Below are 24,865 nucleotides of genomic sequence, written 5' to 3'. Positions count from 1 at the left end.
GAGGGTGGGTCTTCCAAGCTCATGCCCAGGCCCATCTGCTGGGACCTAGTTACTGACACCTCACACCTCCCCTCTCCCTCCCCAGCCAGAGCCCCTTTTCTGTCCCCGACTCTGGTTCTATCACCCACTCCCTTGACCTTCATCTGTCACCATGCACCATTCTTTCCCCACTTTCCAAAGCTCACAAGGACAGATCTTCCTAGTCCCGTTAGATGGATAGAGGAATACTGAGGCCTAAGGAAGGCAGAGGTCTGCCTGATGTCACAGTGTACATGAGCAAGACCTTCAGGTTTTCTGATTTGGGGTTTTCTGTCAGTGCTTGACTGTCAGAGGAGGTGACCTTTGAGAGAGGTTTGGCTGCCATCTAGTTACCCATATTATCTAAAGTGACAAAGTTTCTTCACTTTCCTGAGTACATCTGACAGTTCTGTGAGTGTACACTTAGATGTGTGGTTGTGGGTGTCCATGTGTATATGTGTGTCCGTGTCCGTGTCCGTGTCCGTGTCCGTGTCCGTGTGTGTGTCCGTGTGTGTGTGTGTGTGTGTGTGTGTGTGTGTGTGTGTCCGCATGTGCGCATGGGGAGGCTGTTATTCCTTGAGTGTTGCCCACCTTTTCTGACACAGTGTCTCTCAATAGCCTGGGTTCACCTAGAGGACTATGCTGGCTGGCCAGTGAAGCCCAGGAATCCTCCTGCCTCAACTTCCTCAGCAGAGAGTCCATGGGTTCAGGGAAATCTTAACTCAAGTCCTTATGCTTGCAAGACAAGCATTTCACCTATTGAACTGTCTCCCCAGCTCCATCCAATATACTTTGGGAGCAGTTTTGTTCTGTTTATACCCAGACTTGAGGGTGTCCTTCTGGGTTCTGGGGTTACACACTTAGCTTGTTTCAATTGACTTACATTCAGGGCATACTGTGATGTAAGAGACTAAGAATATCTTCTTATCAGTTTCTTCTCCTGCCCTCAATCAAAAGATGTTTATCCTGGGGCTAGGGAGACAGCTTATTTGGTAATGTTCTTGCCTTCCAAGTATGAGGACTTACATGAGGTGTGTTGGTTTATAGTTGTAATCTCAGTGCTGGAGAAGCAGAGACAGGTGGATCCCTGGGGCTCTCTGATTAGCTAGCCTAATCTAATTGGTGACTTCCAGGCCACTTAGTGACCCTATTTCAATGGAGGTAGACAGCATTTCTGAAGATGAAACCTGAAGTTGTCCTCTGGCCTTCACATGTTCATACACACACACACACACACACACACACACACACACACCGCACATGCACACATACACACATTAAAGAAGAAAGTCAACCTTCTGCAGATTGGTTATTTACTTGATTTAACCTCTGACAATCTTCTGTGTATTAGGGTCTGTCATATGCTGTTTCTACATTTTGGGTAAAGCCTAGAAGCTGAAGAACACATGATTTGGCATGTGTCCAGCCTTGGGGGTAGTTGGTGAGGCTGAGATGGCTTTCCTATTCCAGGCTAATCCCCTGCTTCTACTTCACCAAGAGCTTCATACTCAGCCAAAGATAACTTGCTCTACACTATTGCCTCTCCCATCTAATTTCTCCACACAGCCTTCCTTTATGTCAGGTTCTAAGCTATTGTAGAGGATAAGCCATGAACCAGTAGATTAACTAAATAGTTATACTAATTTGATCAAGGATGGGCCCTGCAGGTAGGAACAAAGAATTAAGGGAGACTTTCTGGACATGGCAATATTTTATTTGAGTGTTGAAGGCCTCTTGTCGTGTCAGTCATAGTTGGGTGAAGTGAATAGAAGCTATTGGATTTAAAATAAAATGGACTTTAGGGTATTGGATGCTTTCAAAAGTCTAGGAGGAGATTAAATATATAGCTTGGCTGGTAGAGGGCTTGTCTGCCATGCACAAAGCTCTGGGTTCAAATTCTGAGAAGGTGGCTCCAGCACTTGGCAGGTGAAGACAGGAGGATCAGAAGCTTATGCTCACTTTTGGCTACATAGCAGGTTTGAGGCCAGCCTGGGCTAAATGAGACCCTGTTCTCCCCAAAGAAGAAGGTGGAAGAGGAAGAGGAGGAGGAACTAAGAAAGGAAAGGAAGATTGTTAGATTTTTAAAATATTTATTTATTTATTTATTTATTTATTTATTTATTTATGTACAGTGTTTCAACTGCATGTATGTCTGCACACTTAAAGAGGGAACCAGATCTCATTATAGATGGTTGTGGTTTCTGGGATTTGAACTCAGGACCTCAGGAAGAGTAGCCAGTGCTCTTAGCCTCTGAGCCATCTCTCCAGCCAAGAGTTTTAGATCTTAAGGAGTTTGATGCTGGGTCTCCAGCAACACCTTTCAGAGCACAGAATACCACAGAACAGACCAGTTAGAAGACTGCTACCTTGGTGATGTAGTATGTTGCATACCAGCCCCCAAAGGCATCCATGGTGGAAGTCTTAAAGCCTGTGGAGCCACTTTATAGGGAAAAAGAAAATAAAGTTTATCCATCCTGCAACACAATTTTATTGTACCCCCAAATGGCTATGAATGTGGCCAACCCAAGAATCACAGACTTTCTTAAAACATTACGAGGTAGTTTTGAAATATTTTTTGTAAGTCGGTTATATGGTTCTTGAATGCAAACTTCATGAGATGGCAATATTGCCAATATTGTGATGTCAGAAGGTTGGAGGTGCCTGCCTGGGTAGATGAAAAGTCTTAAGACATTGCCTGGATTATCCAGTGTGGGCCCAATAGCATCTTAAGTATTCCTAGAAGAGGGAGGCAGGAAGGCAGGCACTAAAAGTAGAGCTGGGCTGAAGATGGAGGAAAAAGCCATTAGCCAAGGAATGTAGGCAGCATCCAGAGCCTGGAAAAGGTGTGAACATGGATTTTTTTTAAAAATCACTTCAACATTAAAGTGAAAGAAACTTAAAAAAAAATGCAGAAGGAACATACCTCTGATCAGATCTTGACATTATCCCAGCAGAAGTATTCTGAACTTCTGGTCTGCAGAGCTGTGAGGGTTCATGGTGAGTAGTTATAGCAGCCAAAAGAGTGTGCATATGTGGGAGGAATCACTGGAACCATTGCATTTAAGAACATGCTTCCAGGGTAGGGATGGAGCTCAGCTGGTAGAGTACCTACTGTGCACGAAGCTCTGGGGCCAGTCCCCCAATACCACATCACACCAGGCATGGTCAAACATGCAACCCCAGCACTTGGAAGGTGGAGGTGAGATGCTCAGAACATGTTTCCAACCAGGGATAGTAGCACCTACCTCAATCCCCAGCCTTGGGAAGACTGAAGACAGAGAGTTTAAGCCCGATCAAACATCAGAGATCTGCTGCTCCTGCTTTCCCACACTCAGGTATTTGAAGACTCAACAGAGAAACACTACTTCATTTCCAAGGTCAGGTTTGCTGGCTGAAAGGAGCCCAAAGTAGCCATGGATAGTCTCCAGCTCCACCTTTCAAACTTCATTGTTTTGCATCTAGTTGCTTGAACCCAATTCACACACAGAATTTCAGCTGCAAGGGAGCTTTCATGTTTAGCTTTCCAGCCACACCATTTGACCATCTAGGGCAGTGGTTCTCATCCTGTCGGTAGAGACTCCTTTTGGGGATTGAATGACCCTTTCACAAGGGTCACATATCAGATATCTTACTATCAAATATTTATGTTATGATTCATAACCATAGCAAAAGTACAGTTATGAGGTTGCAATGAAAATAATTTTATGGTTGGGGTATCACCACAACATGAGGAACTGTACTAAAGGGGCACAGCATTAGGAAGATTGAGAAACACTGCTCTAGGGGCCCAGTGTGGAGACCTGTAGCAACCCAGTCACAGCTGAACAAGTCCCCTGTGTAAAGACAGGTTAAACTGTTTATCCAAAGTCCCTTAGCAAGAGATTAATGGGGACAGAGTTAGGATCCCATTTTGGTTACTGTTCTAGTTTCAGCTTCTAACACTGCCACAGATCACAGCAGAGGGGCAAGGGGCAGTCCCACGAGAACAGCTGGTCACTTTGGGAACAGTCAGCCGCTCAGAGGCTGTGCACAAAAGGCGACATGATGTAGGTGGCGAGAAGAACAGAGACCAGCAGAGACCAGGTTATGGAAGGTAATGGTGATCCACAAGATGCTAGAACGAAGACCACAAGGGACCATTGAACATTCATTCATTCTTTTCTTCCATAGGATTTTTTTTGAAGGGAGGGCAGAAACAAGCTGTTTTGCATTTTGTATGTGAAAAATGATTTAAAATAGAAATGGGAGAGCTGAGTCTGATAGAAGATTTAGCCCTGACCTTTGCCACACACTAAACTCTCTGCAGTTATGCAGTGAGCTCTGATTCTGATCGCACTCTGACCCTGACACTAGTCACACACTGAGCCCTGATCCAGGTCACACACTGACCCCCAATCCTCCTCTCACTCTGGCACTGATGTGGTCACACATTGAGTTTCTGATCCTAGTCATACACTAAGCTCTAACCCCACCAAACACTAAGCTTGAACTTCCCATACACTTCGTCCTGACTGTCCCACACTGAGCCTGGCCTTTACCCTCCACTGAATCCCACCCTTGGCACCATCCCAGAAGGCCCCTGATGACCCCAGATGAGGGATACTGTCAGGCAAAAGAATGATTCATGTAGTGCTGCCTTTGCTATTGCTGTGTCTGCAGCCCCGAGCTCACATCTTTCAACAGTTTAAACAGTGTCAGCTTCTAGGAGGTGAAGGATGACTGGGCAACACTTGCTTAGCATTTGATAAATGAAGGTGGAATAGAAGCAGGAGGAGCATGGGTGAGGAAGGGTAGGGAATGAAAGTTAGTTCCTAGAATAGTCAGCTTCTCTTTCCACTGGGATGGGGCGTTAGAGCTCCCCAATAACCGGATGAGTATTGGAGAGGACGTACTTGCAGCCTGGGTGATATGCACTCTGACCTTTTACCCTCAGGGCCTCCAGGACCTCAGCCCCAGGCTAATGGGGTGTGAATGTGGGTGGGGCTAAGGGTGCCTGCTCAGTAGGGTAAACCAAGCCTGTGCTGGCATCTACTGGCCAGGCCCTGGGACACATGGCGGAGGCAGTAGGATTTTTCATGTCAGAGGAAGCTGCAGGTAGAGTTAGACCTTGTGACTATGAGAGTTGGGTAAGATGTTCACAAAGCTGGGTCAGCAAAAGTGTTTGGAGTTGTGGATGCTTGAGATATCCCTGGCATCCTGGGTCCCATTGTTCCTACTTTCCCTTCCAGCTTGGATCACTTGGGCTATGGCTACCCACCTCTATGCAGACTCCTGTCTAACAAGTCTAGTAGGTTTCTGTCCAGTTCCTAAAGCCTCCAGGGATAAGAAAAGGTTCCATCCAATACTAGGTGTGATCCCCTACAGAAGAATGAACCCTTTCCAACAGACAGTTAGTTACAGTCCCTGGAGTCCATCATCAGCAAAGCTCAGCTGTCCTGAGAGACTGCCACAGCCTAACCTTCCTTCACTGTACTGGGACGACTGTCCCCCTCTGGGCTTAGCTTACAGACCCTGACAGCAGCCACAGGAATGTTCTGCTGGGCCCTGAGCTCAGGACATTTCCTAAGGCCAATATGGCAGGGAGGTGTGAGCTCTTGAGGTGAAAGTCCCTCCAAGGGTCTTTGTATGTAACTCCACAGGGCTACTGATAGATAGATCTTGTGACATTAAGAAATCAAAGCTCCAAGAGGTTAAGTAACCAGTGCCAGGCTCAGAGTTAGCAAGAGTCAGATGCTTGGTTCAGACTCAGGGTCTGTCTGGATCCAGGGTCTGGGACTCTGTCTAGCAGTGGGTCACATGGAGTCTATAGCTTTCTTACTTCATGGTCCAGGCCACAGGCAGCTTCTGACTCTGGCCATGGGGAATCAGTGATTGTGAGCTACATGATCTGGGGTAGAGGCTGCTGGACCTGAATTGTCATAGTACTTGCTCTCTGCATCTGAAAAATTGGGATGAGTTTATCCAAAGTCTAGGGATGGAAGATGTAATTATGGTCCTCTTGGGACCAGTCTGAGGTTGAGTACTGCCCTTTTCAACAGACCCCTCTGTGATTGTTACTTAGGCTGCCAAGTTGCCACAACTTGTGACACTTTCCTGGGATGTCTCAGTGAGGAATTATCCCAATCAGGTTGGCCTATATGTCAGTGTGGGGATTGTCTTTATTGTTTACTGAGGCAAGAAGACCCACCCTGAATGTGGGTGGCACCATTTCCTAGGTTGGGCTAGTTGAGTGCATAGCAAGAAAAAAAGGAGCAAGGATACTTCCTCTGACTGTGGATTCGATGTTTTGAGTTCCTGCTCTATCTGCCCTACAGTAATGGTCTGTGACCATAAGCTGAAATACACCCTTTCACCTCTCAGTTGTTTTGCCAGAATATTTTATCACAGCAACAGACTTGCCAAGAGAAACAACTCTCTTCCCTCTCTATTTCTTGTTAGAAGTCTCCCAACCACCATGTGTAGTGCAAGGATGCCAAAGGCACCAGGACTGCAGAAAGATTTGGTATGAGGACAATGATCTCACATCCGGGGTGTTCTAGTAGTATCAGCTTAGAGTTGGGACTAAGGATCTTTACAGGCATTAGAATCCCTAAACTTCCCAACTCCTGGAGACATCATTAGGTGACACCCGTCTGGGCACTGTGCTGATGGTCATTCATACAGGACCCTTAACACTTCCAGTAAAGGAAGTTCTGATAGGGTTGGGGCAAAGGCATAAGGGGAAAGGGTCAGTGAAGTGACTCAGAGAGCTTTGGTAAAAGCCTCCCAGGCCACCAGCATTATGAGAGTGAAAGGATGCTATGTGATCATATTTAACGAGAGGTAAGATGCTGCTGTATGGGTGTATCTAATAGTGGAAGGATGCCATGTAGACATATCAGACTAGTGGAAGGATGCTATGTGAACATATCTAACTAGCAGAAGGATGCTGTCTAACTAGCAGAAGGATGCCATGTGGGTGTATTTAAGTAGCCTTTGCTTGTCTGGAGCTTCAGAACGGACATCTCGTGGGGCAAAACACTGATTCAGCTCCCATTCACTTCACTGCATCCCATCCAATCCCTGATGACTGGCAATTGCTTGGGGAATGAGTCATCTACATGACTGGTATTCTAGTGGATGGCAGTTACAAGGGTTTGAAGTGAAGTTTTTGTTATTATTGGAATAACAACAACAACAACAACATTATTATTATTATTAAAAACCATTTCTCAGCCCTGAGATGATGCTCTGAAATTAAAAGAAAAAATTTAAAAGCCAAATAAGGAAAAAGTGAAAAAAATCAATCAAAACTCCAAACTGGATGTGGGCTTCTGAAATTCCTACTTCAAAGGGCAGGCGATTCAGGCAACACGGCTCATGTGCTCCATTCCCCTCAAGCCTCAGCATCACATTTTTTTCTTTTCAGGAAGTCTCCCAGAATCAGAAAACCCTTATGATCCTGCATGGAGGGCTGGAGTCAAGGCAAGAGGAGAGCTTATTTAATGTGGGTTCACTGGGAACCTGTCAAGCTCCCAAAAGCTCACTGACTTTTCCTGCCCTCAGAGGCTGTGACCCAGCATGGAAGACAGCTGTGGTATGGGAAACAAACTTCAGGACAGTGAGGAGCATGGGTGTCTGGGATGCTCAGACATGGCAGGGGCAGAAAGGAAGCACACAGTGAAGGTAACGTTTGGAGGAGAATCACAATCACATGGCCACGGGTGCCAGCATCGGTGAATGGGTTTCCAGGCAGGGCAGGGACACTGGTGAGTGTCTGCTTCACCCAGAGGGGACTTGATGACCTACTCCTGCTGACTGATTTTGGGTGAGAATGGCACACCAGTGTTGCCACATCTACTGATTCCCCCCCACACCCAGGAAATCTAAATTTTTGTATAAAACTGTCTGTAAAAACAAACAAACCAGCAGGATGCAAAACAGGTATGCAGGCTTCTAGTGTGTGAACTCTGACTGAGGGACAGAGATATACTCAGAGAGCAAGAAGAGTTAGCATGGTTAGCTTGACCAAGGAGCGTCTAGGTTCCAGGAATTCTTGGGTCCTCTTGCCATGAGGCAGAGGAAGACCACCACCCTCATGCTGCTTCCAGGCTCCAGGGAGCACCAGGTGCTCTTAAGTGTTTCAGGAAGCCTGAGGGACGGGCCTCCTGACAAAGCTAAACCCCTTGGGCATGTGTGGAGTCGGCACTTAAGACTTCATGTCTGGGGGTCTACTCTTGCTCATACCAGGCCTGGAGGGAAAGTCTCTATTGACAGGGGCTGTTGTCCTACTCTCAGTCTTTGGAAACAATTCAGCTGGCCCCCTTGTTACAGTGTCACAGGCCGAGCACCCCTGAGGACAGTCTTGGAGCCATGTGGGAGTTCCCAAGCTGATCGTCTGCCTTGTTCCTCCTGACCATGTTCCCTCAGGTGCCTCTGGGACTTCAGGTCAATGACAACCATCGCCTCCTTTATGGCACTCAGGCCCACTTTATGACACTCAGCAGACTCACTTGTCCTCACCAGTGACTTCCCCTGACACCCCCGAGGCTTGGGGCAAATGGGCCTCTTCCTAGCCATGATGCCAGGCATCACTAGATTTTAGCGTACAAGAAACAGAGATTGAACTTAGATTGATAACTCTGGGAGGACATTCACCAGGGTTTGGTAACTCTTCCCAAGCTCCTGGGTCACTTATTAGCTTATTACAGTTTGGATACAATGTGTCCCCTCAAAAGGTTCATGTGTTGTGCTTGCTTCCACAACAAATGTACTAAAAAAGGTTCCTGTGTAGAAGAAGGCTTGGTCCACACCTGATGGTTCCAATCACTGAGAAGTGACTGAAGCATGAGGGCTGTGACTAAACCAGCGGATCAAGTCACTGACAGACTCATTATCTGATGACATTATTGGAAGCTGCTGGAAACTTGGAAGTGAGGCCTGATTGAAGGCAGTAGGCTGCTGCTGCTGCTGCTGCTGCTGCTGCTGCTGCTATGTGTGTGTGTGTGTGTGTGTGTGTGTGTGTGTGTGTGTGTGTGTGTGTGTGTTGCTTTTCAAGGGTGTGTCTTGTATATGGTCCCTTCCTGTTTCTGCTCCCCAGCTGCCATGAGGTGAGCAGCCCTGCTCCATGACACTCTCCCTGTCTTTCTGCCTCAGGTGGAAACTATGGACTGAATCCTGTGAAACCACAAGCCAAAGTAAACCCTCCCTCCCTTGGGTGTTTTTTTTCAGGTGTACTGAAAAAAAAAAAAAACTTCTTCACAGTGGGTTAAGTCTTTGAGACCACCATCTGACTGGGAAATTTCTCCATTCTCACAGGGGCGTGCCCATTCTAGGATGAGTATGGAAAACCCCACAAAGTTTGGGGCTCTCAGAGGGGTTCATGGAGCCCCAACCGTTCCTTAGGATCCAAAAGCAGCTAATGGTTGGTGAAGAAGAAACATCTTTTTTCAGTGATGTAGCCATTGGTAAATTTATCATGCTCCTGTAAATAGACCTAATTAAACTGAGTCTCTCTGTCTCTGTCTCTCTGTCTCTGTCTCTGTCTCTGTCTCTGTCTCTCTCTCTCTCTCTCTCTCTCTCTCGCTCTCTCACACACACACAGAAGAAAGAAAAAGGCATGAGAGTAGAAGGAATATTAGTTGAGATGAGTATGGGGAATCAGCAGGAGGAGGGGCCAAGAGAGGGTGATGAGGGCTTAATATATTATATATTAATCAAAATACATTATATATGCATAAAATGTCATAATGAAACACATTATTATGTTTAATTAACATATGTTAATAAGAACTTTTCAAAAAATGAAATGAAAAAGAACCAAAAGGCATCAGGGCCTCAGACCTCTTTCCAAAATCTTCCATGGATTGTACCCTGGAGTCAGCCCACTCTACTTTGTCTTCTGGGGAACAGACAGGTGGGGCAGCCCTTGAGACTGGGTTTCTATGGCACTTCTGAGGTGGAGGCAGAGAGGCCTGATGGTGAGTCCCTGTTACATGGTGAGCCTGCTTCACAGAGCTCCTGACCCTTGCTTGTCCCAGCAGAAGCAGGAGTGACAACGGAGCCTCGGGCAGGTGTGTGAGTTTAAGTATTCCTGGCAGGGAGTCAGATCTGATCAGCTTGGGGCCCAGACCTTAAGCAATGTTGGTCTGAGGTCAATCAAGACCCCTCCATCACCTCAGATTGTTTGCTGGGGACCACCGAAGGAGGAGAGGTAAATGATAATGGTGGCTGGGGTGCAGGGCAGGCAGGCAGGTGGGCAGAGTCAGGTCACATGGAGATCCCAGCTGGCTCATGTGTATCAGAAGGACACAGCCCCAGCATCCTGCCTAGCTGGACTGTGGAGGACAGAATGAGAGATGCAGTGGTTTTCAAGGGCTTTAGTTTATCCACATGACCAAGGTGTTAACTGTGCCATTTTCATTTATGCGTTGAGGGCATCCCTATCATGATAGTCTGCTGAATAGCACATTATTGACTTGTCTTAAAGATAGGCTCTCATCTCAGCTTAGGCAATTCTCTGCCTCCCTCCCTTGTCAAGAGGATGGGGTGAATTGATGAGAGCTAGTGGGGTCTGAAGTTTTCCATTTTGCCCCATTTTTGCTCCAATATCTACTCTCAGCTTTAATAAGACCTTACTCCAATACCTAGCACATGATCACTCCAGCCATCTTTGTTTTAAAGTCCTAGCTTCCCCAAATGATCCTCGTTCCCCCTTCTAGGTATCCAGGGATACGCCATTCCAAAGGAAGGGCCATGAACATTGTTCTCATAGGTTTCACAAACTGTAGTAACACAAATTCCTGCTTTGTAACTCTGAAAAGCCCTCCTTTGTTCATTGGTTTCCCTGCCTGACCTGTAAAATGACGGTTGTGGTTAATCCATTTGCTCAATAAATAAGTATTGAACAACCTGTTCTGTACAGGGCCCAGCTGAATCTGTTATTTAGTGTTGGTTAAAAGACATGGCCGGGTGCCTGGCACGCACCAGGTTGTCAATAAATGCTGGTTTTCTTACACAAGTCTTGGTTTTGGAAGGAGAAGTGGGTGACAGGTGGAGGTGGGAGAGGTGGTGACAGAGAAAGGGGACTCAAGAGGGGGGTTTGGGGGGCTGGGTCTGCTACTTCTTTAATTCCCACCCCTAACCCTTTCCCCTGCTAACATGGCCTGGCTCTGTTCTTGTCTTTGAATGGTGTGCCCTGCTTTCTGCCCTGGTTTCATCAAACCACCTCTTGTCAACTACAGAGTTGGCCCCTTGTCCCCACATCTAGAAAACAGGGGCAAGGATCTTCCTTATTCTTGGGCACTCAAGGACACTGCAGTGTGCCTATCCTACCAAAGCGGTGTCAGCCCAGGAGCCTGCAGCCCTGAGACGTGTTTCTGAGTGACTTCCTCACCAAACTGGCCCCCTGCCTTCTGACATTTCTCCCTAGGCATCCTGGCAAGGCTGGACTCACTAAACACCTCTGACTTGTCAAGGCTGAAACAATGTTCTTCTCTCCTGTCCAGCTTCTAGTCATCCTAACCCAGACTCTCACAGGGGAGAGAGAGTGTGTGTATGTGCATGTGGAAGTGTATGCATGTACATGCCTGTGCATGCATGCACATACCAGCAACGTGAGATCTGCCATACCGGAGGTCTTCAGTGTTGGCTCAATGAATGAATGCACAGTGGATGTCCTTGCTGCCAGGGGGCGCTCATTGATATATTTGACAAATATTTGTCAAATCTGATCCATTCAGTTTCAGGCTGAGACAGGGCCCTCTGACATACAGGTTGACAGTATCCAAGTTCTCCCCAAACAGAAGGTTCACCAGCTTTCTCCTTGAAACACATTTCTTACCCTCCAAGGCTCATCTGATTCTTGGGCCACCTAATGTCTACACTTATGCTAGCACATATTTGAGTGTTAAGAAGCTGAGTTTGAGGTTGAATACTCATTCCCTAACTCATATTGTATGCCCTTTAGCAAGTGACTTGAATTCTCAGAACCTCAGTTTCCCCATATGGAAAACAGGCACGTTAAAATGACATATCTTGTAATTTCTGTAAGAAATGAATGTGATAAGGCACATGCTGCCACAATTCCAGTGCCTAGTATGTGCTCATTAAATGGAACTATTTATTATGCTCAGCCTCCTCTCTGTTACAAGGGCTGGCTTGGATCCCTCCTACTTCCTCCAGAGCACCTATAGCACAACAGAGTTCACACATCAGGTGGAGGTGAAATCTTAACTTCCCAGAAGCAGATATGCTCCCCAGGAGAAAAGTCAGACACCAGCAGAGGCCTGGAGGCAGGGAGGAGGAGTTGGAGGATAGCTGACCTGGTAGAGGAGGGGTCCAGGATGGCTTTGTGTCCTCTAAGGGTGGGACCATCTGTTCTGATGGTTAGGATGCCTTTTCTCCCTGGGTGGATATGGTCTGTGTTTCAAGTCTTAAGAAGTCCTTGCAATCCTATCTCACTATCAGTGAGATCCAGATCTGGTGAGTAGGCTAAGAGCTTTCTGGGCCTTTACCATGGTGGACCTATATCTACTTCAAAACCAGGACACACTCACTCTATGTCCCACCTGGGCACAAGTGGTTGAGGTTATCTGTGACCTAACAGTCATATGAACCTGGGTCAGAGGAGGGATTTAAGAAGGGAAAAAATCCCTCACTCAGGGCTCTCAGAGACCCTGACCCTGGGTCTCAGCCCTCCACCCCCCATGAAATGAGAATTGCTCTCTAGGTTTCATCTCCATAATGGTTGAAAAGATAAGAAAAACAATCTTACCTCTTATGAGGGAAAAACCAGTCTCAGAGGGAGAATGGGAAGAATGGGAACTGTTTAGCTCAGGAAGAATAGGACCATAATGGCCCACTGGTCTGAGCTAGCCTGAGCTGGCCATCACTGGATTTCTACTCTGGTGGCCACACCACACTGGCTTTATAGGGCTCTGATTTCATCACAGTTGGGACGGCTCTCGTCCTGTGGTACTGTAGGTCTGCCAAATTTCCCAGTCATGTCCTTGTATTCCCTCTAGACTAACCTGCTAGTCTTCACTCTGGGATTACACAGCACCCCTCCAGCAGGGGCAGCAGGTGCTAGCAGATCCCAAGGCCCTTCCTGGTGGGCTGTGGTTCTGCATTAATAGGAATGTGTCCCAGCAAGGCCTCGGGACTGATGCTCTCAGCAGTTCAGAACTTACCACTCTGCTCCAGGCAGGGTAATGAGTCACACTGTGGCCATCTTCTGGCCTCAAGCTGTTTGCAGGGGCAAAGGCATGTGATACTTCTGACTCAGGATGGCTTCTGAACTGTGGGAATGGCTTCTATCCAGATCCTCTACCCTGGAAGTCTCTGGAGATGTGGGCTGGCCCACACTGACCACACTAGGTATTTAGTACCTCCAGTTTATCTTGAGTGTGTACACTCACCACTTGCTGGATCCCTGTGACGGCTACTGACGTGGTGAAGATTAACAGATCCATTTTACAGTGGAAGTAGAAAGGTTCAAGGAGGCAAATGGATTTGCCCAAGGTGATGCAGCTGCTGTCTAACAGGGCCAGGCATAGCCTGTAAGCTATTTGTTCTCAGGGACAGGAAATCTGAGGCTCTGTGACCTTGGGCCAGTTACTTCATGTATCTGAACCTCAGTCTTCTTATCTGAAAAGTGGGGCAATAAGATAATGTTATATGGTACATTCAGCAGAGTGGCCTGCTCAATAAATGTGAACAGTGACTAACATCACCCTCAGGTCATTTGGATGCTCTTTCTGGGAGATCATGCTGCAGATGAAGTTCTGCTACTGCTATTCAGAACTTAGTAAGGTGAGCTAAGGGTTTGGGTGTGAAGAAGTAGGAGACACTGGACCCCCGTCTGCCTAGTGTGGACAGTCAAGTCCATCTACGTCTCAGTTCCCAGCACTGTGATGGCTGCTATCACTATCCACACACTTGGATCTGTTCAGGGCCAAGCTCTGAGAATTCTGAGCTCTGGAGCTAAGAATGGGAGCTGAAAGAATCAGAGCAGATTGGGTTCTCCGGACTGGCCAGCTGGGTCCTATAGGCTCTGTGACTGCCAGCCTCCTGGCAGTGTGGCCTGCCCCAGAGCACAGTGTCCTTCTCAGTGTTTGGGGCAACCCTGAAATGCAGGGTGGGGCGGTGTGTGAGATGGGGCTGTCTGTCCATGTAGCTCTGCCCAGGAGGACGGGTCTAGCCACAGTGATGCCAATCCTGGGTCCTAAGTTCTTAGTCTTTCAGGTGAGTCCTGGGATATACTCTTCCCTTAGCTTGCCTCCAGCTGCTGAGTTCCCTCTAGGACACGGCCCAGGCCAGCAGCCACAGACCTCTATGGGGACTTACACTGGGCAAGGTAAGGTTCAGTTCCCTTCAGGAACCCTGCCATATGGAGGGGACGGTAAACTCTGAGCATCTGATTGTGTTAGGATGATCTTTCTTGAAGGCTTTAGGGCCTATGGGCCCGGATCCTTAGTATTTATGAATTTTATTATGACTGTGTTTGTTTAAATATATATATATATTTATAGCTCTATGCATCCCCCCTCCCCAGCCCCTAGTTCTTGCCCTTGGCTTTCTGTTTGGTGGACGTATAGGGCAGCACTGTCTGCGTGCTCTTGTCTGATACTGTCTGGGTGCTGCTGTTCCTTGTGACCCTCCGGGTCTGTTCTGGGGCCAACGTGGGGCCCAAGCGTCGGGTGGTCAACGGAGAGCGCCTGGTCTTGTATGGGGCTGGGGAGGGCTTGAGGGGGCCTGTGTGTGGCTCCACATGGGGCAGCTCTGGGGCCAGGCCTGCTTCCTCCTCTCCTTCCTCCTCACCATCCCCTTCTTCATCATCACAGCACAGAGCGTGGTAGAGCACTTTGTCACTGAACCGTACCCTCTCCCTTGTCCCTGGGGTCCGCTGGGGTACCTGACCCTTTGCAGGGCCAGCGCTGAAGGCCTCTTCACTGGAAGAGTCTGGTGTCTCTACTCGTGGCCCATTGGGGATAGGCATCCCACCATTCATGAGCTGGTAGTCAGGGCCTGTGCCTGGCCGTGGTGCCTCAGGGCCATCCACAGAGTCTGATGGTGTAGAGACATCCAGGAAGGAACAGAACTCCCAGCTGTCTGAGAGGATATCGGCTGTCATGAAGTCCAGGTGGCCCAGGTCAAAGGGGCCGCCCACACCTGCCTTGTCACTGCTGGAGGTGCTGCTCACAGTGGCCGTGGTCCAGTCGTCTGGCTCCAGTTCAAAGTCAAAGTCAGAAGTTAGCTTGTCGATCTGACTCACCACCTGGCCAGGGAAGGGAGAGGAGGTGAGAGGGGCTAGGTGTGTGTGTGCCTCTGTCCTGCCCTGAAGACCTCCTGGCAGGTGACTCTGAAAGATGGTGGCTGAACGGAAGTCACAGGTCTGTTTGCACTGTTAAGGGCCCAAATTGGGATTGAGAAAATAGCTCAGCTGGTAAAGAGCTTGCCTTACAAACATGAGGACTTGGGTTTGATTCCTAGAACCCATCTTTAGAAAAAGAAAAGCTGGACATGGTTATGCTTATAATCTAGCTCCAGGGAATTGGAGACAGGAGGATCCCTGAGGCTTGCTGACCAGCTAGCCAAGCCTACTTGGCAAGTTCCAGGCCAGTGAGAGACTCAGTCTCAAACAAACACAAAGCCAAGTTGGACAAGCCAAGCCTGTGCTGTCCACTGGAGGGAGGGTTATTGCTCTCCACCAGGCACCTATTCATTCACACATCCTCCTCTCTCAAATACAGCTGTTCTTTGGAATGAAGATGCTGTAGTGAACAGGGCTTAAGCTTATACTGATTGAGAGAGGGTCAGATAGAAGGGATTGAGGGACTCCAGCAAACCTGGAGGTCTCCCAGCTGCTGGCTGTACTGTGGTAGCTGGACTTGAAGTCAGTGGATAGAAATGGCAGAAGACACTACCCAGTCTTACTAAAGCATCCTGGACCCATTAGTTAGTGACTCACTAAGGGATCTCTTTCCAATCCTGGGGACTGGAACAACAGGTGTGTGGCACTGGCTGAGTCACCCTCCCCTTCTACCTTCGTGCTCTGGAACCTCCTCCCTCCTTGCCTTCCCTGCCCACTGATGAATGGAGATCAATCTCAGCTTGTTGGGAAAAGGAACAAAGCCAGCATTCTTTGGGAAGCAATAAAGAGACCATCCACCCTGGCCCAGGGATGATTGTTAAAGCCACTCATGGGGCAGCTCATCTGTGGAGGTCACTGTACCCTGCTCTGCCTGCCTGGCCTCTGGGCAGGCAGCCCTGCCTGCAGATATACACCTGCTTGTGCTGTTGTCAGCACATATATCAGGGTAGAACACAGCAAGGGAGGGAGGCAGGTTAGGCAAAGGCCTAGAGAGAGGATAGAGCATGAGGGTGAAGAGAGCAGAGTCGGGCCAAGACTCAAACATAAAGCAATAAAAAAGCAGTGGAGGGAACAAGTGCCCGAGCCACAGAGACTCAGGGACAAAGATATCAGGAACGGCATCCAGCTCCCAGCATCTGGCTGGCATTCTCTGCCTGGGCTCAGGGTGGTCAGTTAATAAGTTAACTAAGCAAGCCCTAACCCAATACTCATTACTGGGAACTGCTAGCATGAGATGCTGTTTCATGCACGGTGAGGGATGGGTGGCAAGTGCTCCGAGGAAAAGCATAAAAACACTGCCTGCAGCACCTGGGTCAGTAGGAGATGGGCTCTATCCGCAAGTGAGCTGACTGTCCCTATTTCTCTTAAGGTCTGTTTCTCAATCTCTAAGTGGGTGAGCCAGTTTACTTCTGAGGGAGATTCTAGGCATCTGGGTCTGTAAGAGTCAGTATGAGAAGGTGTTCAGGTAGTGGATGCCCTAAGCCAGGGATAGAACTTCTCTGCTATGGCCTGCAGCAAACTGGAGGAGTCAGCACACCTGGGGGACAGACTTTGGGCAAGTCATCTAAGCTTGCTGGAACTCAAAATCATTTACCACCTGGCCAAAGGCAGCAGAAGAGCTTCTCAGGGAGCATTGAGGACAGCGGGAGGAGCCCTGGGATCAATGTGACAACATTTCATGCCTTGGATCACCTACTACGTGCCAGACTTTCCACTCTACATCCACGAGATCATCATGCTACCAGTTGTTGCCTCTTGTTTTGAAAGGCACTGACCTGGTGGCTTGGGTGCTGGGGCAGCCTCAGGAGTGGATCTGCCATTAAGGCAGCTACACGCTCAGATGGGACTCCCTGATCGGTGACTGTCACCAGCTGTTGCAGCCCGAGGCTGGGGGTGCCAGGAGGAAGCTGGAGTTGAATGGCTTGGCTGAGATCCAAAAGACTCAGCTGAAGCCAGGCTGAGCAGAGAAGTCCGGCTTCTTGGAGCTCAGCAGGAATGAGCACCGTCAGGTCCCAGGCCTGAGGGACAGATAGTAGGGATATCCCAGGTGTGCCCAACAGGAACCTAGAAGCCTGGGAACCCAGGCACGTCCTTTCACTGAGGAACCCCTGGCTGGCCAGCTGTTCTCATTTGGATCCCTTCCTTTCATTAGCATCCTCTTCTGGTTCTGCATGAATACAGTGGGAGAGAGGGAGGTGGTCTTTAGGTCTCACGTCTGCCCTCTCTTGGCAGTGGAATTGAAGGCAGGTGATAATCCAGTTTGGAATTGTGGTCTCTGACTCTTATACTCCTCTCCTTGATCAGGGAGATGAAGATGGACAATATATCACCATATTTTAAACTACAGTGTCAGAACAACCAAACCTGTCCATACCTGGGCTCTGTAGCCAATACTGGACTCCAACCCTGACTTCACTACTTACGAGCTGTGCAACCTTAATCAAGTTATTCAGCTTTCAGCCTGTTTCTTCAACAAAAGAATTCCAACAGAATTTTCTCTGCCTGAGAGTCACTTTGAAGACCTAACCCAATGCCCCTGGGAACGCATGCAGAGCAGTGTAGAACAGCAACATCTACCTCGCACCAGTGAGCATGAGCTTACACCCAGACCCAAGAGCAGATTGGAGTCAGGTTTTCACCTAAGAAATGCCATGCTGACAGGCAGCTTTCAGTGCCTGTTCAGAATGCTGGAGTATGGTAGGTTTGCCTTCCACGGCCCATGTACCAAGATTGCCCATTTTTGCCTAAAGTGTGGGTGTGTCCATTCAGAACACAAAGGGGCTGAGAGGTCCATGAGGCCTATCTGATTTCCCAATGACTTGATAAGTGACAGAAGTGAGGATGAGAAAGGGAAGCTACATGCCCACAGTACCCAGCTTCTGTGTAGGGTCATGATCAGTCATGATTAAGGTTGCACAGCTCATAAACCCACTAACCCTTCCCTGGTGTCTAGTTTCACAGGTCAACGTGGAAAGCTAGTATGGAACAAGCCCGTGCTACCTGCCTCTCCACTCTGGCTGTCTTGAAATACGTGATTTCTCTCCGAGATTTAATAATCATTTTGCCTACATGTAATTTGGGATTGTCTTGGAGTGCAGAGAAATAATTATATACACAGAAGGAAAAAGGGGGAGAAAGGAGAAAGAACCAGAAAAATCTCTAAGCTGGGGGTACTAGAGAGAGACTGCTGAATTTACTCGTGCTACTGCGCTTGCTGACAGGGAAACTGAGGCCTAGCACCTGGAAAGAGCTGAGTTAAAGCCAGAAGTGGAGTCGTGACTCCTGGGTCTGGCGTCTTACAAACAAGACTACTCTGTCCCAGAGGGGCCAATAATGAGGGCTTGGGGGGACAGGGCTGAGATAGAACCTAGTCCCTGTCCCAAGGGTGTCCCCAGTCTGTCTTGATCTCAGCCTTGCTCACCAACTGCCAGTTTCTGCTCCATGCTCTGCAATAGATTTCCTGATCAGCATTAGGACCATATCACCCCTCTGCCTCCAACCCTTCCCTGTTCTCCAAACTTCTGAGCCTTCCAAACACCACCCCCTTTCCCCTCCAGCAAATGGCCTCCCCCTCATCTCTGCACATTTTATAGAGCTGGAGCTCCAGCTGCCACTGGGCTCACCTGGCATGCCCTCCCTCCTACCATCCATTCTCACTTCCTGGAAGAAGCCTGCTGGTCCCCAGCTGAGGGCGATATTGGTCACAGCTATACTTTTATGCATGTATGTTGTGATGTGGTTGATGTCTGCCTCCCTACTAGACAGTAAGCCTAAGAGAGGGCAAAGTTGGGTCTGTTTCACCCACCATTGTGCCACAGACACTGGCCCACTCTACAAACACAGCTGTAGGCCATCTGAAAGAAGGCTGGGAGGTCTCTTTGTTACAGACCTGGACCACCAGTACACCTGGCTAAACTCCCTCTCAGAAGAATGCACGCATGCATGCTTGTGTGGGTGTATACATGCATGCATGTGTGCATATTATTATGTGTGTGTGAATTCATGGGTGCACATCCCCTGAGGCCCAAAAGCCAGTGCTGAGGGACCATGTGTCCCAGACCCAGTGTCCCCACTCCTTCCCTCTTTCCCAGCTCCCTGGGCAGCCGGTTACATAACTGGGGATCCTGCATTATTTATGACCACTGATTATTTTTTAATTCTGTGATTACATTGTTTATTATCTTCCTGGGGGGCTGTGGCATTGGGGAGATGGGGAGTGAGCTGACCATGATTCATGGCTCTCATCCTGCAATTTGGCCTAATTGGCTAGGGAGCCTCTGTGAATCTGTCCGGAGGAGGAAAAGGCAAAAGAAAAAGGGAGGAAAGGAAGGCATGAAAAAAATAATAAGAAAAAAATCCACACAGGTTGTACTGAGCTGTGGGTACTGAGATGACCCACTTTGGTGCAGCCCTGTGGTCCCTGGTTTTTCCTGCTCCAGCTGCTTTCTGGTAGGCCACATTTATTTATTTCTAACTAGCGAGGTCTGTGGCTTTCCCTGCCACTTTTACACATGGCACCTGGCCCATGGACAGCTGGCAAACAGGCTGCCACAGAGCCTGCTTCCTATGTAAACCAGGTGGTGGGACCCTCCACTGCCACCTCAGGCCGAGGAGAGGCTGTGCCTACCCCATTGTCCTGAGGTTCTTGGGACACAGATGTGACAGCACCCTTAAGTTAGATCCTACTCAAGATTCACTGATGATGTGGGGGTACAGGTGATCAATAAACCTGAACCCCCATGGGCCAGGAAGAAACAAGTAACAGTTCAGGGTGAACTCAAAATCTGATGGGTCAAGGATGAGGACCCCCCTCACCATGCCTGTGGAGCTGAGTCTATGGGCAGCAGGGGAACAGCAGGAAGGCAAGAGTCTCGTCCAGGAACATACCAAGATATATTAAAAGTGTGTGGGCTTCTCACTGACAGCAAACTTGAATTCCATTCTCTGATGCACAGGCTCCATGGGATACCCTCCCTTGCCCCACCCCCAGACCCCTGCCTCTCACTGCTCCACTTTCCACTGGCTTCCTGATGACTGGGCACACTTCCTCCTCAGGACCCTGGTGTCACAGCTCCCACCACCTGCCATACTCTTCCCCATAGATGTCTGCCAACCTTGTCCCTCATTTCTATGCATCTCTGCTAAAAAACCACTTTATAGAAGCCCTGTAGTATCTCCATCCCTGTCACCATCTCTCTCCTTTCCTCACTGGGTAGGGGATGGGACTACTTTCTGCAGGTGACAACCTATTAGAGGTCTCTACCAGGCAGCCAGGCCCTGGCCCTGACCTCCCTGCTTTTGGCTAAAAAGCTCATGTAACTCTAAAAAACAAGACTGTGTAGGGAAGTGCAAGACTCAGTCAGTAACCTCATGGGTGGCCGAGCCCTAGCTCTATGGGAGAACATTTGCTTCCCATGTATTAGGACCTAGGTTTGATACCTAATACTGCAAAGCAAAAACAAAACAAAAAAGGATATGTAGCTGGCTTTCATATACGAGGGAGCATAGAATGAAATGGTATCTTCCTCTTACAGAGGAGCCAACAGAAGCACAGAGAAGTAAAGTAATTTTCCTAAGTTCACACAGTTCAGGAGGCAGCTGTACTAAGAACTGAACCAGGAATCTCTGGCTGCCTGGCATGTGCTCCTTGTCCCTTGAGATGGCCTATGTCTCTGACTGAGATCCAGGGAATCTGGGGAGTTTAGGGAGCCTTCTGGGATTCGCCTGGAACCTGGTATATTGGAGAACCTGGGAGAAAAGAGGGCTAATTAATGTCTGTCATGTCACATCCCTGAGCAGGTCGGTTTTGGCTTTCAAAGTGCTGGGGGATGGGAGGAAGGGGAGAGGGAACTCCACATCCTCTGGAAGTGTGAGCAGGTATGCTAAGCCTCCAACAACCTTGCAGCATCACTGGGAGGCACAAGTCATCAGTAGCCCTATTCAGAGAGAGCAAACAGAGGCTCAGGGAGAAGGCTTTGGTGGCTTTCATCTTTTGGTTAGTTTCAGGCTTTGTGCTCAGGTAGGTGTGTGTATGTGTTTGGGGCTGTCTTCTGGGGTCAGAGGTGTCAGGCAGGGAAGAGGAGGTACAGACAGCAGGATGGTGAAGGGAGGACAAAGAGAATGGCAGAGCCTGCCTGCTCTTAGCTGCCTGGCTCTTTCAACAAGGTTCCTGTGCAGTACCCCTGCCAACCCTGCACATAACTCTTGTCTTCATACTCAAGTATTCTGTCTGAGCTGGTGGCAATGAGTAGGTACTGCCCAGGAAGTCTGGTATAAAGAGGGGATAGGGGCTTGTTCACTTAACCATGGGCCCACCCATAGCCCTGATAGAGAAACACCACAGAGGGCCTGAATGGAGCCAGACAGATCGGCTTTATGTCCTTCCAAAGGACCTAGAGCTACATCACAAGTTTGAAACCAGGATCTGAGACCCACAGACACTCCTGTCCCCAACAAACCCCAGCCTACTGGAAGGTGGTTATGATAGCTCTTCTGCTTGAGTCTCCCTTCCTCTCTGCCCATTACCCTATGTATACCTCCCCTTTCTGGGGGACTAGGGAGCTCTGAGGCTCAACCCCCACCCAGCTGGGTACCATTGGCAGCGGACAAGCAGTGGCATACGGGGTAGACTCTGGTTTCCATAGCAACCTGCCAAAGTCTTGGGTGGAGACACATGGCCTACAGATGTGGGGGATGGGACTCATCACTCTATCCTGCTTCAGACCTCTGGTGTGTACAGACTATCACCTGGAGCTCTGGAGTGAGGGGCCTGGGAGTCAGTGAGCATGAAAGGGAAGGTGGGGACATTGAAAAGCTCCACAAATTAACCCTAGCACTTGGGCACCACATCACAAGCATCAAACATCTCTTGGAAGCTCCTGTCAAAATGCTGAGGTTATACAATAGCCCACCTGCTGAAGCTTCAAATTGGCATTGGGAATCTTGAATTCTAGGCTCAATTCTGTCATGAGTGGGATGTGTAGCCTTGGGCCAGCCCCTATTCCTCTCTGGACCCCAGTTTCTTCAATAGTAAGTGGACAGAGCTTGCCTGGACTACCTGTGAGATCCCTTAAATTTCTGGATGATTATGCTGAGGGAGAAGAGGCAGGAGTCTGCCCCACTGGGAGTTGTACCAAGGCTGACTCAGGATTATAGATAATACCAGCTCTGGTTGGGGGTCCCATGACCTTGCCTGAGACTGAAACTTTGGACAGTTCCCATGGCTCTGATAAAACCATCCAAAATAAGACAGGGTAGGAGAGGATGCTCTAATCCTTTGGATTCATAAGGTCAGAGGAAGGGTTGTCCAGGGACTTGTGGTCTTTGACTTCTGAACTGTATTATGGAGTCCAGACCACAGCAGGCAGGGATGTGGGCAGGCACACCGTCGCCTCTGCCTGCCTACCTCTGGAGACAGGATCTCCTGGCAGGTTTCATGAAGCCTGCCAGGAACCTTGGAACCCCAGCTGCACTACCCTAACAGACCAAACATCTCTGTCACCCTCCTACTCACAGTTCCCTTCAAACAACCCCTCTCCCTGCCTTGAATTCAGGCCATGTTGGAAAGCCACATTGCTCACAGCCTGCCCCATGTCCTCAGTCTCCTACAGCTCCCTCCCCCCATACACAGCTGGTAGGGGAGCTTGAATTCATAACTCAGAATGATCCATTCTCTCTCTATTCCTGCAGGGGCCCTGGTTACAAAGAGTTGAAAGTTTCCTAAAGCCCACCTGACTGGTGAAATGGGACCCAGTGGGCAAATTCAGGCCAGCGGCTCAGAACGCTGGTCATGCATTTTGGACTTGAACACAGCCCAGGGGGCAGGGTGGAAGACATGTGTACCTCATTACTCCAGCAATGTGGGAAGCAGTAATTAAACTGGGCTCTGATTAGAAAGCCAGAGAGGGTTTCTCGGTGACTTTTTGGTCTTTGCAAAAACCATCCCGAAGCATGCCCTGTGTGTGTGGGGGGGGGCACATATCCATAAAAAGACCTATCTCCTCTTTGGTGTACAGAAGAGCCTCCGATCCCCACCAACAGCTCCCAGCCACATTCTTACTCTAGGATAGGGAGGCCACAACTGGTTTTAACTCCTCTCCCCTTTTGGAAATTAAGGGTTTGGAGTATCTGTGTGATCCCTTAAGTAATACTTTTTGAGCTGGACCTCAAGCTGTGGAGATTGACTAAGTAGAGCCATCCACTCTCCTAGAGTCCTTGCTCACAGTCTGAGAGGTAAATAGTAGGGTCTAGGGACAGCTTGGATTTCAGAAGAAAGTGTCCCATGAAGAATGGACTGGGGCAGATTTAGTTCTCATTGGGTACCCTGAGTACTAACTATAGAGCTGGTCCCACTGGCACCTGCTCAAGCAGTCACTGCCACACCAAGGCCCCACCAGCTCTGGGGATGGTGACTTTTTTTTTTTTTTTTTTTTTTTTTAAAGCAAAACAGACATGAGGAAAGGAGAACGGGAAGGGTGGTCCTCTGTGGAATGGGCCATGTGCACACTCAAACACATATAAATGTTTTGATGCTGAGCTCAGTCAGGCAGGGTTTTGGGTCTGTGTGGCCCTTGCTCGCCTCTCACTCACCTCCCTCAGCTCCTTAGCCACTTCTTTGAGTTCCCTCAGGATGCCTTCAAGTTGCCCGATGACCATCTTCATGCGCTGTCGAATCCGCTCTCTCTCTCCACCACTGTTGGGGTCGTCACTGGGCTGCCCGAGGTCCGGGGCACCCCGAATGTTCATCCTTCACCACGTGGCCGCAAGCTTGCCCATACTCGCCCCAGCGGGGCACACGCTTTGCCTGCCTCCACGGAGCCCCCCTCGGCCGGGCAGAGCTCCACATTTTAACAGCCCCCCAGCCTACCCTGGCCTTGGGCGGCCCTCACCCAGTCCCTTCAGCCTGCTACTCGACCTACTTTGCCTCTGGGTGGGGGATGGAGCACCCAGAGGGAGACAGAGTCTTGGGGGGGGTCAAGGTGAGGACACAGGAGGGCAAGGGGAGGGGCCTTAGGGCCAAGAACAGCTTCCAGGACTTGAAGTGCCTGTGGTGTACAGAGCTGATCTTTGCCTGAATCTGGGTGTGGAGGCAGGGGGATGATTCTGCAAGGACTAAGGGTAAGAGATGCCCTTGGGATGGGGGAAGGCAGCAATCCCCTCTCAACTCCTAGGCAGTTACAAAGGCAGAGGTCTCTAGATGCAGCCGAACCTGCAGAGGGACGGTGGTCAGGGTCTTCCGGATGTGGAGGGGGCTCCAGATGTGAACAGCGCTGTAGAGGGACCTGGATTGGAGGAGGGCAGCCCCCTGCAGAAAGAGCGAGCCTGGCGTCAGCCCTCCCAGGCTGCTGCACCAGCCTGCTGCTGATGCCTCCCTCTTCTCCCTGCCTGCACCCTCCTTCATCGCTGGAGATTTATTTATTTATTTTTGTTTTTGGGGAGGGGTGGTGGAGGCAGATGGTTTTCAGCACACCCCTCTTCTATAGGAATAGTGGAGGA

General features: G+C 49.2%; 2 protein-coding genes across 5 annotated transcripts in view; one reads left to right on the top strand and one right to left on the bottom strand.

Annotated features, from left to right (window-relative positions):
- Cd276 (CD276 molecule) overlaps nucleotides 1-24,865 on the top strand; it is a 66,072-nt gene that overhangs the window by 39,302 nt on the left and 1,905 nt on the right. For 2 of the 4 annotated variants that reach the window (XM_027414909.2, XM_027414913.2), the window contains exon 8: nucleotides 7,427-9,250. The exons of 1 other annotated variant lie outside the window; for it this stretch is intronic. In XM_027414909.2, coding sequence (XP_027270710.1) covers nucleotides 7,427-7,503 — 77 coding nt within the window. In that variant the 3' untranslated portion in view covers nucleotides 7,504-9,250. Of the gene's footprint in view, nucleotides 1-7,426; nucleotides 9,251-9,315; nucleotides 9,524-24,865 lie in introns of those variants that run through there. One more of the 4 variants, XM_027414912.2, reaches the window with a different exon arrangement.
- Insyn1 (inhibitory synaptic factor 1) lies at nucleotides 14,555-24,115 on the bottom strand. Its single transcript, XM_035443741.1, has 2 exons — nucleotides 23,960-24,115; nucleotides 14,555-15,274 (listed from the first exon to the last, which is right to left on the bottom strand). Exons 1-2 carry the CDS (start codon nucleotides 24,113-24,115, stop codon nucleotides 14,555-14,557), a joined length of 876 nt encoding a protein of 291 aa, XP_035299632.1.

Source organism: Cricetulus griseus, chromosome 4 (genome assembly GCF_003668045.3).
Source record: "Cricetulus griseus strain 17A/GY chromosome 4, alternate assembly CriGri-PICRH-1.0, whole genome shotgun sequence".
NCBI classification, from domain to species: domain Eukaryota; kingdom Metazoa; phylum Chordata; class Mammalia; order Rodentia; family Cricetidae; genus Cricetulus; species Cricetulus griseus.
The sequence above is the reverse complement of the archived record's forward strand: the minus strand, read 5'-3'. Positions and strand labels throughout refer to the sequence as shown.